The sequence below is a fragment of the Myotis daubentonii genome (genome assembly GCF_963259705.1).
Source record: "Myotis daubentonii chromosome 1 unlocalized genomic scaffold, mMyoDau2.1 SUPER_1_unloc_1, whole genome shotgun sequence".
Lineage (NCBI taxonomy): Eukaryota > Metazoa > Chordata > Mammalia > Chiroptera > Vespertilionidae > Myotis > Myotis daubentonii.
Genome location: NW_026775446.1, coordinates 740,629 through 761,263, shown reverse-complemented (window position 1 = coordinate 761,263; position 20,635 = coordinate 740,629). Strand labels below are relative to the sequence as shown.

General features: G+C 49.6%; 1 gene segment (V, D, J or C); it reads left to right on the top strand.

Annotated features, from left to right (window-relative positions):
* Positions 1-6,889: 6,889 nt before the first annotated feature.
* Positions 6,890-9,556, top strand: LOC132225673 (immunoglobulin heavy variable 3-74-like). The segment is given in 3 exon segments: positions 6,890-6,992; positions 7,088-7,400; positions 9,484-9,556. Coding segments are annotated over 3 exon segments (489 nt in total).
* Positions 9,557-20,635: the final 11,079 nt, after the last annotated feature.

Sequence of the window (20,635 nt, the reverse complement as noted above, 5' to 3'; positions counted from 1 at the left end):
GGGTGTGGGCTTGATTCCCACCAGTGACCATGCAAGAGGCAGCCAATAAATGATTCCCTTTCATCATCGGTGTTTCTCTCTGTCTCTCCCTCTCCCTTCCTCTCTTAAATCTATAAAATACATATTAAAACAAATTAATGACAAGGTTGTGGGTTTGCTTCCAAGTCTTGGCAAATATGGGAGACAAATGATAAATATGTTCCCTGCCATCAGTGTTTCTCTATTTCTCACCATCTTTCTCTGTTCAATATTTCTATCTCATATCAATGTTTCTCTCTCTCTCCTTTCCATTTCTCTAAAAATCAATGAAAATATCCTCAAATAAGAAAAAAGAAAGCAATCTTTATATCAATACTATATCTATATCTATGAATACATTTCCAGTCAAACTATGCATATATCTAAATCAATATATATAACTATGTCTCTATCTATCTATCATCTATCTATCTATCTATCTATCTATCTATCTATCTATATCCATGGGAGCAGAAGCACATTGATGTTATCCCTAAGGAATCACTGTGCCCACATCCTACTTCCTGACCACGTCCTGCAGCATAGCCCCTGGTGTGGAAGGAGAGGTCCCTGGGCACAGTGACCAGGACCCCAAGGAGGGCCTGGTTCTCTGAGGGCACAGTCAGCACCTCTTCCAGGAGAAGCCCCAGAGACCAGGACCTCCCTCACCTCTTGCCCTTTGTATGTGCAGACACCTCCCATATGCAAATGCCCACACGGCCACCAGACACACACACAGTTGGCGTCCACTTAAATGCAGGGCCTCCTCACCCTGGAGAACACTTTCTGGGGGACAAGGACCTCACCTGCAAGACATGACTCCCATGTGGCTCTTCCTCTTACTGCTGTCAGCTCCCAGATGTGAGGACTTAGGGCTTAGACGTGAGGCGATGGGAACCCTGCATCTGAGCCCAGGACTCACTGTGATCTCTGTGTCCCAGGTGTCCTGTCCCAGGTGCAGCTGCAGGAGTCGGGGCCAGGACTGGTGAAGCCCTCGCAGACCCTCTCCCTCACCTGCTCTGTCTCTGGTAACTCCATTTCTAGTGGTTACTGCTGGAGCTCGATCCGCCAGCCCTGGGGGAAGGGGTTGGAGTGGATGGGGTGCATAGATTATGATGGAAACACTGCCTACAGCCCCGCTTTCAAGAGCCAAACCTCCATGTCCAGAGACACATCCAAGAACCAGTTCTCACTGCAGCTGAGCTCCATGACCACTGAGGACACAGCCCTTTATTACTTTGCAGGAGACACACAGTGAGGGGAAGTCAGTTTGAGCCCAGACACTAACCTCCCTGAGGAAGACAGCACAGCTGGGATGCAGGGAGCGTCCTTGACACTAGGGGGCGCTCAGGTCAAGGAAAAGGCCAGGACCAGGAGCAGGTGGAGAGTTGAGCAAAGATACAATCTCCTGCTCTGTCTTAAAATAGTTTTGATCTGAGGCTCAGCCACAGAGCTCAAAGAAAGCCCTTTCCTAGGTCTAGTTTTAAGGATCGTATTTGTGAAAAAAAGGGGGCTCTGCCCTAAATCTGACAAAACTGAGTGACTGAAGGACCCTCACAGGAGGCTCTGTTCACACATCCTACCTGGGCAGTCCTGGGGTTGGGCATGCCCCAGGCCTGTGACTTCTTTACTAAAAGGCTCATCTTTGCCTTTAGCACCTCGTCTATTGTTCCTGTGCATCTGGGTTAACACACCTTTGACATCAGCATGACCACCCTCAGGAGAGCACCTCCTGTTCACTATCCTGGCACCCAGTCCCCGCCTTGCTCTCTCCCACCTCCATGTCACTCCCCACCTTCCCTCCTTAACTTCAAATGCACAAATGCAGCTGCAAAGGATATTCTCCGGAGCATTTGAGGTCTTGCTCCCCAACAGTTCTCCTGTATTTGGCTCCAATAAAATCTTATAAAACAGTCCCTACATGTTTGGACATGTCTTACATCAATATGTTGTCTTTTTTTTCATTGACAACATACGTTCATACATGTTTCTTCCCCGAGTGGAGAGGGAAGTGCTCACAATTATTAAAAACCTGATACCTGGATGGTATGAGGTCAAATGAGTTCACAGGTGTTGTAGATAAGACAAGTTTGGTGTTGGTCTTCATGGACATAATTGCCTGGTCTTTTTCCAGCCCAGCAGTCATGACTGGGAGGTTGAGCATCGACCGATAAACCAGGAAGTCACAGTTCAATTCCTTGGTCAGGGCACATGCCCATGTTGTAGTCTTGATCTCCAGGGTCTGGGGGGGACAGGAGGCAGCCAATCAATGATTCTCATCATTGATGTTTCCATCGCTCCACTGGCCTCCTCCCTGGCATCTATGAAAGTGTATAAAAAGGAGAAGGAAAGAAAGGAGGCTCCTCCATCTGTGCTGTCTCCCCCTGAGACACTCTGGTAGGTTCCCCTGCTGGTTGAATCAGCATAAAATCCACAACATAAATGAACCACTTTAAAGTCATTGACATGAGAACCTGTAAGCCTGTGGAGGATATTTTTTTTTTTTGGGGGGGGGGGGGAGGAAACAATTCACAGCATTCTATTCATTAATCCATTTCATTCCATAATGTACCATCATTTTCCTGACACCATTAATACTACTGTCATTGTTTCCCTGGGAGAGGACCATGCCTCTAAAATATCTGAGTTGGATTTCCATCGATTCACTCTAACAGATTTTACCTTACCAAAAAGCTAAGATGGAGGTGGTATGGGTAAGGTGTTTCAGTGAAAAGGTGGGAGAACAGGTAGACCAACAAGCAAATTCAGTACGTGGCTTAACCCAGATGGCAGGGAGAGAGCACCAGCACAGCCAAGGCCTTCAGGAAGGTAGCTAGAAGTACCCTGCCAAGTAGGTTAGTCTACAGAATGGGAAAGATACAACCTTTTCCTATTAGCTACTCAAACACAAACAGAGAATCTTATCTAATAAACAGGGAATATGCACATTGACCATCACACTGTAACAGTCAAGTTGGCTTCACCCAGCAAAGAGGCCGAGTTCCCGTAATGAGCCCTAACGAGCAATCAGCAGGGACCTGAGGTCATGCCCCCCACCATGTGGGGCCTGACATGGGACCTCAGGCCATGCCCCAGCCCTGGCGCCAGGCCAGGAGACCTGAGAACACACACCCTGCCTGGTGTGCCTCATAGGGGACACCTCAGGCCTAACTCCCTGGCCTGGGCCATGGAACCTTAGGCCATAACCTCTGCCCTGGCAGGCTTGAAGGGGGGACGGCATCTGGTTCTGAATATAGCCCAATGCGGGTGGGGCCTGTCAGGTCTTGGTCTAGCAGGATTTCTAGGTGCAAGTGGGTGGGCAGGAACTGGACTCTGGTTCAATAGTGTGCCCCAGACTCTAACAGGAGAACGATTTTCATACACATTTTACTAATTTCTTTCATCTCTGACACTTCTATTATAGAGAAAGGGCAAATAGCAATATTAAAATATGTCCTCTAATTAATTCCCCTTTAATGTACACAAATTTCATGCGCCGGGCCACTAGTATGAAATAATGAATACCTAGAGGGTCCTACCTTTCCAGGAAACAGAAAGGTGGAGTCAGAGTGGCTCCTGATAAGTGGCTCCATCCCCTGATAAGAGTGAGGTGGATGTCAGTGCAGGGAAAGGTTGGGTACCTTCTTTAAGTTCATTTTGGTGTTTTGGTCTCTGAGCAATCAAGATGGAGAGGGAGGCAATCGCAAAGTGGAACTTCCGAAGTAGTCAGAGAAGCTGAGCCCGACCGTCTGTGGTGCCTTTAGACTGGCACATACCATGGCACACAAGGACTCTCCACATGAATCAGCCATAAGCCTCAACCATTGGGCAGAAGAGTGTGATGATGGTCCACCGAGTTCTGAGTGACAGGACCCAGGGGCCCAAGGCTCTGATGAGGAATAAACTGAGGCCAGAAGACAACCTACGTGTAAAAGCCAGAGGAGAGGGTGATGACCGTGAAGCAGAACAGACTGCCCCCTGGAGGTAAGCCTCATCTCCTGCCGCCTTCCCCATCGCTGCAGCACATGCCCTGGAGAATATTTTTGAGAGTTTATTTGAGACAACCATGATAACTGGAACAGTGAACCAAGCGTTTTCTGTCCCCTCTCTCTAAAATCATTTTTTTAAAAAAACATGTTTTTAAAAGGAAGAGAGAAGTAAGGCTTCGTGGTGTTTACCTGTCCATGCCCCTCCCCTCCCCTGTGTGATTGCACTTTTCTTTTCTGTTTTATAAATGCAGCAACAGGCCTGTTTGTACGCCCACCAGCAAAGGGCAGCAGTCTCCTGTCAAGTGGAGAAGATCAGGACCCTACGCAGCTGATTGGGGACCCACTGCCATGGGGAGACTCGCTGGGTTGCCTTCACGTGCTGGGACTGTTCACCTGCCCCGTCAGCAGGCGTTTCCAATGGGTCTCCTGCTCCTGGGCCTGCTTTTCTGATTCCTCATGATGCACAAGCTGCCGTTCCAGGTAGTTCATCCAGGCACTTTCCCATGAAGCATAAGGTGTAATATTCCCTGTGGCCAGAGGCTGTGGTCCTCAGGTCTGGCAGGAGCTTGGCTATCTGGCTTTCCAACTCCAGGGCCGACTCTGGAGCCTGCGTGTGGTTACCCTGTTATCTATCTCAGGCCTCATTATCCCGGAAGGCAGACTTACTCCTACATCCCCTTAGGAATTGCTTTCCATGTTCCCCTTTCTTCCCCCTTCTCCTCAGCTTGGTTCTCAAAGAATGCAGCAAAACGCGGTCCTCCTGGCCTTCAATGGGGTCACAGGTACCAGATAAGCAAGCCTTACTGATGGCAGCTCACAGATACCACATGATGAACAGCAACCCACACTCTTCAGAGAGCGGGTGATGGCTGCCTTCTCAGCTTTAGAGAAAACCAGGCAGAAACAGTGCTGGTCCCAGATTGCACTTTCCAAGGGGTGGGGGCCGCCTTCCCAGAGGAACAAGTGACCACAGTCCCAGATTCCTGTGTCCATCTGTCCTCACTGCCTGGGGCTGTGGGAGGATGGACACAGGGGGCCGCTCTCCTTTGCGAAGGGAGGTGCTCACCTGCCCCCAAGGACGACGTGGTGCCTCAACTCTCTATCCAAGGTTTTGTTCCAAGCACCATCATATTCCATTTTTTAATCATTTTTTGTAATTATTTCACTTTTATTTTTATTATTTGTTTAATTTTTTTATTTTGTTTGTTAATCCTCACCCGAGGATATTTTTTCAATGTTTTATAGGAGGATGACAGAGAGAGGGAGAGAAAGGGAGGAACATGGATGTGAGAGAAACACATGGATTGATCGCCTCCAGCACTGAACAAAGGAGGAGCCTGCAAGCAAGTAAGTGCCCTGGACCAGAATCCAACCTGGGACACTTTGGTCCATAGGCTCACACTCTATTCACTGAGACAAACCACGCATGACTCCTTTTTTAAATGATGGAAATTCTCCCACTTTGAGAGGCTGGAAAACACGACTTTTGCAAATGAACAGCAGGGAAGTTGAGTGAAATGTGTGCTTTCAAGAGGCAGCTGTGTGCTTGTGAGAGAGGCAGCAGGTTTGAGATGGAGGCTGCAGCCACAGCGTAAAGTCCAGCCTCTCCTGCCTCCTCACATGTAGTGATTCAAGTTTTGTGGAGGATCTGATTGAGTGCCGGGAGCCGGTCCATCCTTGCTGTTTCAAGGGACCTGGCATATATGGCATACGGTTCTTAATATGTTTGCTCACCTTCTTGGCGCTGTGTTTTAACCAAGGTCACCTCTCCGAGAAAGGTTGAATCCCCAGGTAGGGATTTTCCCCTGAAGTTAGGGAGGGAATAAAACCCCTCAACTAAGTGCCAGGCGAGTAATCAATCCGTTTAACTACGAACAATCATGCTTAAACTACATAATCTTTTCTCCCTGGAATGGAGATAAGAAACGCCCTAACCTTTGTAATAGAGATTGATAGGATTGAATCAACTGGTATAAATACAGTTGTAACAAGACAGAAACACTCAGAACTTAGAAGAGAACCAAGAAGACAGAACCTACACAGAAAGTTCTCTAGAGACAGAAGAACTTCGCTGGAGAGAACATGGCAAAAGATCCTGGACAGAAACTGGCCTCAGAACCTAGAGACAGAACCTAGCGAGAGAACATGGCAAAAGATCCTGGACTGAACCTGACTACAGAAATTGGCAAGAGAACCTGACTAGAACCTGGTGACTGAACCTGGCTGGAGAACCTGGATAGAACCTGGCTGGAGAACCTAGCGAGGGAACATGGCTACAGAACCTCGCTGGAGATCCGAAGCAGAACCTCTCTGGAGATCGAGACCAGAACTTGGCTGGAGATCCTGGCTAGGCTGCTGATCAACTGAATGCTGTCTCCGTGTCATTCCTTCTTCGCCGACTCCGTCCACACCTTTGGGGACCCCTGGACCTGCTGGGGTTGGACCCCGGCAATTGAGGAAAATAACAAGGAGAATCTTTCAGTCTCAAAATAAAAGCATCATCCAATGCACATTCTTATTCCCAAACCCCAGAAAGGCGACATGGCCCACGGCAGGTGAAGGAGAGCGAGAGGAAGCCCCATTCAAGTGCTTTTGGGGGAGCACCCCTGGGTCCTCATCAAAACCCCAAGGAAGGAGGACTCTCAATCCTGGAAGCTGCCCCCAAAGGAATGGGGTCAGGGTGATGGGTCTCAGGAAAGGAAGGAGGGAGGGGGTCAGGACAGGACCCCTTGTGGCCAGCGTCTTTGAGTCCTTTCCCATCTGGGGTCGCCCCTAGGATGACAAGGTCAGGCATGCAGCCCAGGGTCCCAGCTGCACCTTATATGCAGACTCCATGCAAATGGGGCTCTCCTCCTGCTCATAAAAGGGGGCCCTTGCCCGGCATGTTGGGGAGACACCCAGAGCCCAAGCGCCTGAGACAGGACCCCAGCGGCTCCACCATGGACTGGGTGCCAAGCTGCGCTTTCCTCCTGATCATTTCTCAAGGTGGTTCTCAGAAGTGGGGAGCACTGAGACCTGTGCTTGTGCCTGTTGGTGCTTCCATGTGATTCTCAGTCCACCTTGTGTCTCTGTGTTTGCAGGTGTCCAGTGTGAGGTGCAGCTGGTGGAGTCTGGGGGAGGCCTGGTGCAGCCTGGGGGGTCTCTGAGACTCTCCTGTGCAGCCTCTGGATTCACCTTCAGTAGCTACTGGATGCACTGGGTCCGCCAGGTTCCAGGGAAGGGGCTGGAGTGGATCTCATTCATTAGTAGTGATGGTAGTAGTTACATATACTACGCTGATTCTGTGAAGGGCCGCTTCACCATCTCCAGAGACAACTCCAAGAACACGCTGTATCTGCAAATGAGCAGCCTGAGAGCCGAGGACACGGCGGTGTATTACTGTGCAAGAGACACAGTGAGGGGAAGTCAGTGTGAGCCCAGACACAAACCTCCCTGAGGAGACAGCAGGGCTGGGCTGCAGGGAGCATCCAGAACACCAGGGGGCGCTCAGGACCAGCAAACCCAGGGTCCCAGCTCAGAGGCTGTCCCTGGAGGGTTGTGCAGGCTTCCTATTGGGGTCAATGCTTTCTTTCCTCCTAGTGTCCCTGGGGCAGTTCCTGCTTCCTTCTTTGCGTCTTTAATTAGATTCTCTGCAGGAAAAAAGCAGGAAGTGCCTGTGTTTCAGATCTGGTCGACTTCTCATCTGGGCCCTTCCTGTCACCATGTCCTTAATGGCACTCTGTGGGTTGACAAGGCAAACATTGTAGGGATTCCTTTCCCCTCACTGGTAGAGTCGTTCCTATCTCCCCATCCCCCACCTCCACACAGTCTTGAGCAGGTAACACGGAGTCCAGGCCCCAAACATCACTAGCGATGATGTTTGCCCCAGGAGGAGCCTTTTGGGGACAGTTAGTTGCTTGCCTCTCACTGACATGGCTGCACATGGAGGTTTAGGGACTGACCCCTGTGGGCACTGCCCCTCTGTGAGCCTGGCAGGTGGACTGAGCTCTCAGGGTGTCTCCAGATGGATGCATGAAGGAGGCCATTGATAGTCCCTGTCACAACCCTACTGGGTATGTTCCCCGTGGGTCTCAGAACCTGGTCCCGGGGGACGTGTCCCAACACCAGTCAGGCTTCCCCTGGAGAATCCACCTGCATCCTGAGAACCTGCTGAAGGGAGATTTGGTCTCACCCGCCTCTGCTGTGCCTCCAGCTCCACAGACCCCACGCCATCCTCACCCTCTGTCCTCTGCTGCCCACACTATCACCCCATGGGGCCTGCACAGAATGTCCCATGTGGCTGTGCTCTCCCCTCTCCTTCCCACCCTGGTAGGTTTTGCCTTAAATGCAGCCCCAGGTTATCCCCTCATTCCCATCTCCTGTGCCAGGTCCTCCCTGAGATGCCAGGGCCACTCAGGTGGCCTGAAGCCAGCCTCAGCTGCCCTACTGAGCCCACATGCAATGCCCAGGTGTGATCTCAGACCGTGGGGGCCCCACCTGTGTCCGTGGAGACACAGCTGAGCACTGAGCTCAGAGCACCTCTAACAGCTCACACCTGGGTTGAGGGAACCTCCAAGGGGCCCATGAGCTGCAGAGCATCCTGGTGGACAAGTCACTGGCCACTTGAGGTTCAGAAGGCAGTGAGGGAAGGGCTGGGGCCTGGTCAACTATGATGTTGCCAACGTCTCGCTGACCAGAGCCCAGGTACACAGGAAGGTCTGTGAATCCTAAAAGTGCAGGGACAGCCCCGCCAGCATGGCTCACAGATTGAGCATCTACCTATGAACCAGGAGGTCTTGGTTCAATTCCTAGTCAGGGCATATGTCTGGATGGGGGAAACATCTCCAATGCGGGGCATGCAGGAGGCAGCCAACCAATAAATCTCTCTCATCATTGATTGTCTATCTCTCTCTCCCTCTCCCTTCCTCTCTGAAATCAATTAAAATATTTTAATAATCAATAAATAAATACATAAAAATGCTGCAGATTTTATTCATAGTAGAGTCATATATGGGAGGCAAATGATCAATATATCTCTCACATCAATGTTTCTCTCCTTCTATCTCTCTACTTTACTTTCCCTCTAAAAATGAATGAATGTATCCTTGGGTAGGCCTAAAGAAAACAATATCTATATCTATATCTTGAAGTACATTTACAGATACATCTGCACCTACATCTTTATCTATAAATCATTGAACATATTCTTAGGTGAGGGTAAAGAAAAGAAGATCTATCTATGTTTATCTCCATATCTATATCTATATCTATATCAAAATCATCTGTAACAATAAATGCATAATATGCTAATTAGACCTGATGTCCTTCCCGACAAAGCCACTAAGGAGGTGGGGGCCAAGCTCCTTGCACAAGTTATGTGCATTCCGCCTCTAGTATATCTATTATCTATCTATATCCATGGGAACAGAGGCTGGGATTTTATCCCTAAGGAGTGACTGATTATTCCCACATCCTACTTCCTGACCCCCTCCTGCAGCACAGCCCCTGGTGTGGAAGGAGAGGTCCCTGGGCACGGTGACCAGGACCCCAAGGAGGGCCTGGTTCTCTGAGGGACAGCCAGCACCTCCTTCCAGGAGAAGCCCCAGAGACCAGGACCTCCCTCACCTCTTGCCCTTTGTATGTGCAGACACCTCCCATATGCAAATGCCCACACAGCCACAAGCCACACACGCAGTTGGCGTCCACTTAAAAGGAGGGCGTCCTCAGCCTGGAGAATACGTTCTGGGGGACCAGGACCTCACCTGCAAGACATGACTCCCATGTGGCTCTTCCTGCTGTCAGCTTCCAGATGTGAGTGACTCAGGGCTTAGAGGTGAGAAGAGATAGGGATCCTGCATCTGAGCCCAGGACTCACTGTGTTCTCTCTGTCCCAGGTGTCCTGTCCCAGGTACAGCTGCAGGAGTCAGGCCCAGGACTGGTGATGCACGCGTAGACCCTCTCCCTCACCTGCACTGTCTCTGGATTCTCCATCACAACCAGTGGTTACTGCTGGAGCTGGATCCGCCAGCCCCCAGGGAAGGGGCTGCAGTGGATGGGGTACATAACTTATAGTGGGAGCACTAACTAGAGTCCCTCCCTCAAGAGCCGAAACACCATCTCCAGAGACACGTCCAAGAACCAGTTCTCCCTACAGCTGAGCTCCGTGACCACCGAGGACACGGCCGTGTATTACTGACTGAGACAGAGTGAGGGGAAGTCAGTGTGAGCCCAGACACAAACCTCCTGAGGAGATAGCAGGGCTGCACTGTAGGGAACATCCGTGACCATCAGGGAGAGCTCAGGAACAACACAACACCCTAAGCAGGAGCACGTAGAGAGTTGAGCAAAGATACCATTTCCTGATCTGTCTTAAATTAGTTTTGATCAGAGGCTCAGACACGACACAGACCTCACAGAAAGCCCTTTCCTAGGTCTAGTTTTACGGATTGTATTTGTGAACAAAAAGGGGGGCTCTGTTGTAAATCTGACAAAACTCAGTGACTGACAGGACCCTCACAGGAGGCCCTGATCAAACATCCTACCTGGGCAGTCCTGGGGGTGGGCACACCTGGGCCTATGACTTCTTTACTAAAAGGCTCATCTTTGCCTTAAGCACCCCGTCCATGGTTCCTGTGCATCTGGGTTAACACACCTTTGACATCAGCATGACCACCCTCCAGAGAGCACGTCTTGGCCATCTGTGTGTCCACTTTGGAGACTTACCTAGGAGGCCCTTTGCCCATTTTTCAATTGTGTTGTTGTCTTCCTTTTGTTAAGTTGTATGAGTTCCTATACATTTTGGACATTAACCCCTTATCAGATGTACCCCTGCTATTGCAAATAGTAAGAGTTCTTTCTTTTTCACGGCTGCATAGTATTCCATGGGGTAGATGTGCCACGGTTTTTTAATCCAATGGTCTGCTGACGGGCACTTAGGCTGCTTCCAAAGCTTAGCTGTTGTAAATTGCGCTGCTCTGAGCATAGTGGTACATGCATCCTTTCTGATGAGTGTTTTGGGTTTCTTAAATATATTCCTAGAAGTGGGATCACTGGGTCAAATAGGAGTTCCACTTTTAATTTTTAGATGGAACTCCATATATTTACCATAAGGGCTACACAAGTCTTCATTGCTAATGAACCAAATTAAGTGATTAACAAAAATAGACCCAGAGACATAGAAGCATGAACAGGCTATGGAAACTCAGAGGGAAGGCAGGGGAGGGTGGGTGGGAAGAGATCAACCAATGAACTTGTCTGCATACTAGTATATGCCTAACCCGTGGACACAGACAAGGGGTTATGAAGGAATGAGAGTGAGGGGGAAGAGGATAATGGGGAGAAAAGGGGAACCTATGTGATACTTTCAACAGTAAAGATTAGAAGAGAGAGAGAAGAGAGAGAGAGAAGAGAGAGAGAGAGAGAGAGAGAGAGAGAGAGAGAGAGAGAGAGAAGAGAGAACCTTCTGTTAACTGTCCTGACATCCAGTCCCAGCCTTGGTCTCTCCCACCTCCATGTCACTCCTCTCCTTCCCTCCTTAACTTCAAATGCATAAATGCAGCTGCAAATGGTTATTCTCTGGAGCATTTGAGGTCTTGCTCCCCAACAGTTATTGTCTGTTTGGCTCCAATAAAATCTTATAAAATATTCTCTACATGTTAAGACATTTCTAATACCAAAATATTGTATTTTCATTTGCAAAATACATTCATACATGTGTTTTCTCTGTGTGGAGTTGGAATTTCACACAAGTATTAAAAACCAGCAACCTGGGCAGGATGAGTTAGTTCTAAAGAGTTTATACCCTTTGCTGTGAGCACTGATGTGCCAACCACTGAGCACCACTGGCCCGGCTCCACTTGTAAATGATGGAAAATCTCCCACTTTTAGGGCCTGGGAAAAGGGGATTTTGAACAGGGACAGCAGGAAGTTGCATGAAATCTGTGGTTTGGGGAGGCTGCTGCGTGCCTGTGAGAGTGGCAGCAGGTTTCAGAGGGAGGCTGCAGCCACAGCATCCAGCCCAGCCTCTCCTGCCTCCTCACCTGTAGAGGTTCGAGTCCTTATAGGGGCAGGAATAAAATGTGGGGAACCGACAAGAATTGTACGACATAGTAAACATGCACTGCTCACCATGATTGTTTATTCTGATTGGAGAAGGCACCTTCTAGCCTGGCTGGCAGCCGCACTGGGACCTGGGAGCTCACCTGGAAGTGCAGCCCCTCCTCCCCATTTGGAGCTGCCAATCATCCTGGAGATAAACAGCTTTCCAGCAGGAACCAGCCCGCCAGCCCTTGAAGGTCCCAGCCCTCTGCTCCCTGTCACCTGCCCTTTTGGCAGAGCCTTTGGCTACTTCCCACGTAATCTTCTATCCTTTCACTCAATATAGCAGCTGGTTTATGGGGCTGCAGAGCAGGTATTTCTGTATGACCTTCTGCTCCCCCATATTGCCCGCAGTATTGGAATGAATGCCTGTGTATGATTCAACCCTGCCTCTAATCAATTGGCAAAGTAGTAACAGGCAGAAGGGACCATGCATTGTCCAATTACATATTTTGCGTGTAATATGTGATAGAAGACAACAACAAGGAGAATCTTTCAGTCTCAAAGAAAAAGCATCATCCAATGCACATTCTTATTCCCAAACCCCAGAATGGCAACATGACCCACAGCGGGTGAAGGAGAGTAAGAGGAAGCCCCATCCACGCGCCTCTGAGGCAGCACCCCTGGGTCCTCATCAAAACCCCAAGGAAGGAGGACTCTCAATCCTGGAAGCTGCCCCCAAAGGAATGGGGTCAGGGTGATGGGTCTCAGGAAAGGAGGGAGAAAGGGGGTCAGGACGGGACCCCCAGTGGAGAACATCCTTGAGTCCTTTCCCATGTGGGGTCGCCCCTAGGATGAAAAGGTCAGGCATGCAGCCCAGGGTCCCAAATGTACCCTTATATGCAGACTCCATGCAAATGGGGCTCTCCTCCTGCTCATAAAAGGGGGCCTTTGCCCGGCATGTTGGGGAGACACCCAGAACCCAAGCGCCTGAGACAGGACCCAAGCGGCTCCACCATGGACTTGGTGCCAAGCTGCATTTTCCTACTGATCATTTCTCAAGGTTGTTCTCAGGAGTGGGGAGCACTGAGACCTGTGCTTGTGCCTGTTGGTGCTTCCATGTGATTCTCAGTCCACCTGTGTCTCTGTGTTTGCAGGTGTCCAGTGTGAGGTGCAGCTGGTGGAGTCTGGAGGAGGCCTGGTGCAGCCTGGGGGATCTCTGAGACTCTCCTGTGCAGCTTCGGGTTTCACCTTCAGTAGCTACTGAATGCACTGGGTCCGCCAGCCTCCAGGGAAGGGGCTGGAGTGGGTCTCAGTAATTAGTTATAGTAGTAATACAATATACTACGCCGACTCTGTGAGTGGCCGCCTCACCATCTCCAGAGACAATGCCAAGAACTCGCTGTATCTGCAAATAAGAGGCCTGAGAGCCAAGGACACCACCATGTATTATTGTGCAAGACACAGTGAGGGGAAGTCAGTGTGAGCCCAAACACTAACCTCCCTGCAGGAAGATCTCTGACCACAAGGGGGCTCACAGGGTCCCTGAACACAAGGACCATCCCAGCAGCAGGTGCAGTTGGAGGTCTTGGCTGGTTCCTGTGTGGTTTCCTCTTCATGTCACAGTTTCCCTCAGGGGACCTCTGGATCCTGATTCTTTGATGACGTCTGAGTCTCTGAGTGAGAAAGTCTGTTGTAAAGAGACACCTTTCTCCTGTGAAGAAAAGGTAGAGAGTCTCCTTCATACACACTTGGGCCTTAATGAATTTTAACATCAAATATTCTGACCCCCGACACCTGAACCTAACAAGAGGCTCTAATGACTCAAGAGTGCAGCTCCCCTGAATGCTGGACCATGGACTCCACATGTGTGTGAACCCAAAGCTACAGGAGAAGGACCCACAGGGTGACAGTCCTGGTCTCGTCTTCATGCTCACAGCACCCAGAGGAGTGGACACCATGCAGAAGCAGAGGCACAGCAGCTGGTACAGATTTTCATGACACACACACACCAAGGGGACGTGGAATGGTTATTATGCTCCTGATTGAAACCCCTGAGATGCACAGGAAAGATCACTCAGCAAGTCAGACCTGCTTGGATAGAGACTCGAAAGGAGACGGTGCAGGGCTTTTATTTTGGTGAGTTGGTGGGGAAGGTGGAGGGGGAATAATTCTGCTTGCAGGAACTTATGTGGTTTCAATCTCCCAATAACTTCTACAAAGAAAACTATGGCCTCCTCCCTGGAGCCTGTGCACTGCTTTCCCTGTGGCCCCTGCAGTCCCAGGCCCAGGTGAGCTGCCTCATGTACCGCAGCATCCTCAAGGCCCTGCCACCAGCTGGGCAGCTGCCACCGCCTCACAGCTGCCCTCCCCTCTCAGTTCTCACGTTGCCATAGGACAGAGCAGGCTAAGTGCTTCCAGAGACCTCAGTTCTCCCTCCAGGGACCTGTCAGGCCCAGTTGGCAGCAGCAGAGAAAGGGACTGAGCAAGAGGAGGCAGAGCTGCTGGAAAAGCCCCAGCCCCCAGAGCCCAGGTCCTCAGTGCAAGTGCCTGGGGCTGGCCAAGCTGGTGAAGAGGCAGCTGGTGCTCCTGGACCCAGGGAACGTGGTGGCCTGGACCCCTGCGCCCTTCCCCTCAGGCTGCTGCTGCTGGAACCTAGCCTGGTGGTGAGGGAGAGGCGGTGGTGCCTCAGGATTCTCAGTGCTTTGGAGGCTTTGAGGTTTGCAAGGACATGATGACTGTGGATCCCTTGAACCAGGTTGCACTGTTCTCAGAGGGCAGCGCTGGTGGGTTCAGACGCAGGGCCTCCATGAAGGAGAGATAGCAGAACAGAAATCCTGTGAGAACATGGCCACGAGGCCGCATGTGCTGTGGAAGGTGTGTGAGCGCAGTGATGGCAATCGAACTCCTGATCTCCAGGTCAAACTCCAGAGCAGACACTTTGCATATAGGCCTTTTATATATATGGATTATAAAAATTCAGCAAACTTGGAAAAATTAGGTCATTACATGTGTACAAAATCAACGACTATAAAAAATATGAAAAACAATGATAAATAAGAGAATGATGATGATACTGATGGTAGTAGTGACCGTGGTGGTACTGATGACCATAGACTGGGACAGGGGGCTTGTCCATTGTCCTGGGTGGGGTCTCTCCCCTATCCAAGGCCATCAGTTAGTAGGAAGGCCTTGTATCAAATTTTACGTGATGCCTTTGTGGTTTCAAGTTCCAATGACATCTAAAGAGGAGACTCCTGCTTTGATTAGTTCATAAAAATTCATTGTGTGCAGATAACCACCATTTATACAAAATATGAGAACAATTATAAATAAGCAAATGATGCTGATAATGCTGATTATGGACAGAGACAAGGGCCCTGGTCCACTGAAATGAAGGCTCCTCATACAGACACACCATCACCATGGCTCCTCCAGTGAGGGTGCCCACTCCTCCTTCCAAGTGTTGGGAGATTTCATAAATGGGACCCCAAAAAATTTTGTGGCTCAAGTGATTCAGGGAGAAACCATGTGAATAAAAGCCCCAAAGGGGTCCAAGTCCCAATTCCCTGGACCTGGGAAGGTGTCACCTTCTAGAACAGAGACACTGTGAGAATGTGCATGTAGGAAACAGGGGTCCCCTTCCCACCAGTTTGCAGAGACAGGTTCCTTATTGCTCTTGATCCCTGCCTGAATGAACGCTAATGTTTCTATTTCAATCAACTCCTGCTCATCATTATTCAGGTATTTCCTACGATGATACAAGCTGTCTCTGTCATGCCCTGCACTACCTTCTGGGCCTTCACTGGAGCAGGCTTTAAACCTATATGTCCAGTGACTCTCTGTCCATGAACATCAGGCACGTTTCTGTCATGTGACTCAACACAGTGCCATCTTCCTCCCCTCACCCAGTTCCACACTCACGTCCACATTTATGGGTAGTTTCCCATCAGCGCTCCCCTCTCGTACCAGAACCTGCTCCAGTCACTGTGGCTGCTGTAGCCAATCCACATGGGCAGTGGATGCTCACAATTTTCTAGGGAGTTCTTTGCAAAATCACCCAAAGCAGGCGCCAGTAAAGATAATACTGATGTATTGAACTTTAATAAAAGTAAAATATTTGTCTCATCCAGAATTTCAACAAGGATATTCAATGAGAAGCTTAACATGAGATTATATTTCAGAATCATGTGCCTGATGGGAGAAAATGTGTATTACATATTAACGATGTTGTATGTTATGGGGGAGAGCCCACCACCATCTGACCACAGTGAGTGACCACGTGGAGGAAGGGAAGAAGGAGGCTGGGAGGGAGGGGTTCCTCTCAGGGTTGAAGTTCCCTTTCCTGTGAGAAATTCTATGGTGGAATTCTCCTCACTCACCTCCACCTGAACCCCAACATCTCTGATGACACTAAAGTTTAGTGACTAGAGAGAAAGCAGTTCAATTTTCTTCCATCATCATTTCAAGATATGAATGATTCTATGTGGTACACATACATGATCAATGCTTTTATTTTGTGTCTTCTCTGCACTTAGATCCATGATTATTTCTGAAGTAACTACTTGGTATCTCTGCAATGGGCAAGAGCTTTCATAAAGAAAGTGTGCACAGGAAGCTCTCACCTATCATAATGGCTACCATCAACCAATCAACAATGACAAATGCTGGAGAGGATCTGGAGCAAAAGGAACCCTCATATTCTGCTGGTGAGAATACCAACTGTGCAGCCATTAAGGAACACAGTATGGAGTTTCCTCAAAAACTAAAGATGGAACTGCCAATTGAGCCAGTGAACCCACTTCTAGGAAGATATGCTAAGAGACCCCAAACAACAATCAGAAACAATGTATAAGCACATATGTTCATAACAGCACAATTTGTAATAGTTAAGACTGGACACAGCCCAAATGCCATGAGTAGCTGAATGGATAAAAAAAGCTGTGGTACATTTATGCCACAAAATAGTATGCAGCAGTAAAAGAGAAAGACCTCTTGTGCTTTGGGACAGGATGGAGGGACCTGGAGAGAATCATGTCAGTGAAATAAGCCAGTCAGAGAAAGACAATTATCACATGATCTCACTCATAGGTGGAACCTAATTAACAAAATAAGCTGATGAAGAGAATGGATCCAGAGACCTGGAAGCATGGAGCAGACTAGGGAATCTCAGAGGGATTCATGGTCGGGAGGGTGGCTGGGAAGAGGTCAACCAACAAACTCGTATGCATATGTGCATCATCCAGGGACACAGACAATAGGATGGTGAAGACCTGAGCACCCGGGGCTGGGCTAGAAGGTGTCGATGGGGGATGAAGGAGACAGTTGTAATACCTTCAATAATAAAGGTATAATTTAAAGAAAAAGAATTAGAACGTGGACCCTCAGACTCCCACTGACCATGGTCCCTGTGTCACCCATCTTCTCTCAGGTGGGGTCAAGACCTCAGCTATGAAATACTCTGCCTCATGAATATGCAAAAGAGAGGAGGTAGACCAGGTTAAATATGGGTAAGTCTGTGCCCTGAGGGCATCACCCACAGCCACACCCTCCCTACAGAAGTGCTCACAGCACAGCCCTCAGCATGGACTGGAGCTGGAGAGCCCTCCACCTGGAGGCCATGGCGACAGGTAAGGGGCTCCTGTCCTGAGTTAAGGAGGATCCAGGGAGAGTCAATGGGGATTCCACTCTCTCCTGTCTCCTCCCCACAGGTGTCCACTCCCAGGTGCAGCTGGTGCAGTCTGGGGCTGAGGTGAGGAAGCCTGGGGCCTCCGTGAAGGTCTCTTGCAAGGCTTCTGGATACACCTTCACCAGGCACTCTGTGCACTGGGTGCGACAGGCCCCAGGACAGGGCCTTGAGTGGGTGGGGATCGTTTTCCCTTTACTTGAAATCACAAACTACGCACAGAAGTTCCAAGGCAGAGTCTCCATAACCAGAGATACATCCACGAACACAGCCTACATGGAGCTCAGCAGCCTGAGGACAAGGCCATGTATTACTGTGTAAGAGACAAAGTGAGGGGGAGTCAGTGTGAGCCCAGACACTAACTTCCCTGAGGCTACACCAGGGCTGGGTTGCAGGGAGCATTAAGGACAACAGAGGGCGCTCAGGATCAGCAAACCCAGGTCTCAGCTCAGAGGCTGTCCCTGGAGGGGTTGTGCAGGGTTCCTATTGGGGTCAATGCTTTCTTCCCTCCTAGTGTCCCAGGGGCAGTTCCTCTTCCTTCTTTGTGTCTTTAATTAGATTCTCTGCAGGAAAAAAGCAGGAAGTGGCAGTGTGTCAGATATGGTTGCCTTCTCATCTGTAAACTTCCTGTCACCATGTCCCTGATGGTCGCTCTCTGGGTTGACAAGGAAAACAGTGTAGGGATTCTGGTCCCCTCACTGAGAGCAACATCCCCCAACCAACACGCAGTGCTGAGCAGGGAACATGGAGTCCAGGTCCCAAACCTCACCTGAGGGTGATCAGCTCCTTGATCTGCCCCAGGAGGAGCCCTTTGGGGGCAGTTAGCTGCTTGTCTCTCACTGACATGGCTGCTCATGGAGGTCTAAGTTCTGACCCTGCAGGTGCTGCCTCTTTGGGAGCCTGAAATCACCCGCCTCTCCGTGTGCTCCCGATGGAGGCATGAAGCCCTGCTGTGCATGTTCCTCATGGGTTCCAGAACCTGGTCCCAGGGGACGTGTCACAATACCTGTCCCGCTTCCCCTGGGGAACCACCTGCATCTTGAGAACCTTCTGAAGGGAGACATGTTCCCTCCGACCTCTGCTGTGCCTCCACCTCCGCAGACACCACCCCATCCTCACCCTCTGCCTCCCACACTCTGTCCTCTGCCGCCCACACTCTCACCCCATGGGGCCTGCAGAGGACATCCCCAGTGGCTGTGTCTGCCCTCTCCTTTGGTCATTGTAGGTTTTACTTTAAATGCACCCCACGTCATCTCCTCATGCCCATCTCCTGTGCCAGGCCCTCCCTGAGATGCCAGGGCCAAGGCCACTCATGTGGCCTGTGGTGACCTCACCTACCCTGCTAAGTCCATGTGCAGTGCCCACCTGTAATGTCAGGCTATGCGGGCCCCACCTGTGTCAGATGGAGACACAACTGAGCACTGACCTCACAGCACCTCCAACAGCTCACACCTGTGCTGAGGGAACTTCCAGGGAAGCCATGAGCTGCAGAGCATCGTAGTGGATAAATATGTGGCCATGGGAATCAGAAGGCAGTCAGGCAAGGGCTGGGGCCTGGTCACCTATGATGTTGCCAGAGCCCAGGTACACAGGAAGCTCTGTGAATCCTAAAAATGCAGGAGGACCCCAACCAGCATGGATAACTGGTTGAATATTGACCTATGAACCAGGAACTAACCATTCGATTCCCAGTCAGGGCACATGTCCGGGATGAGGGAAACATCCCCAGTGTGGGGCATGCAGGAGGCAACCAACCAATAATTCGCTCTCATCGTTGATGTTTCTATCTCTCTCTCCCTTCCTCTCTAAAATCAATTTTAAAAAACTTTAATATGCCGAAGCCGGTTTGGCTCAGTGGATAGAGCATTGGCCTGTGGACTGAAGGGTCCCAGGTTTGATTCCGGTCAAGGGCATGTACCTTAGTTGCAGGCACATCCCCGATGGGGGGTGAGTGGGAGGCAGCTGATCGATGCTTCTCTCTCATCGATGTTTCTGACTCTCTATCCCTCTCCCTTCTTCTCTGTAAAAAATCAATAAAATATATTAATTTTTTAAATATATTTTTTATTGATTTTTTACAGAGAGGAAAGGAGAGAGAGAGTTAGAAACATCGATGAGAGAGAAACATCGATCAGCTGCCTCCTGCACATCTCCTACTGGGGATATGCCCGCAACCCAGGTACATGCCCTTGACCGGAATTGAACCTGGGACCTTTCAGTCCGCAGGCCGATGCTCTATCCACTGAGCCAAACTGGTTTCAGCTTAAAATTTTTTTTAATAAATAATTAAATACATACATAAAAATCTTGCAGATTTGATTCGCAGTAAAGTCATATATGGGATGCGACTGAGCAATATTTCTATCTCAATGTTTCTCTCTTTCCTTCTCTCTCTGTCCTTTACTTTCCCTCTAAGAATGAATGAATATATCCTTGGTTGAGGATAAGGAAAACAATATGTATATCTATACTATTATGTACATCTACAAATACATCAACATCTTTATCTCTATATCTATCTCTACATCTACATCCTATCTAATAATAGACAAATAGGGTAATTAACCATACCTCCGATACACTTCCCATTGGCTAATCAGGGCAATATGCAAATTAACTGCCAACCAAGACAGCAGCCGGCAGCCACGCAGCTGAAGCGAACAGGAGGCTTGGTTGCCCCGGTGATGGAGGAAGCCAAGATTCCCCACCTGCCGCTGCCAGGCTCTGAGCTGCACTCTAACAATGTTTCAATTATAGAAGCTAAACAAACCCCAGATACCTGCTTTCAGCAGCAGAGGCCTCAAAGTTGGAGCCGGCTCTCAGCTCCAGTGACAGATATAGAAGGTAAATAAATCCCAGAATAAAAAAAAAGAAAAAAGAAAAAAAGGAGAGCTTGGGAGCTTCAGTCGCCCGCCAGCCTGAAAAT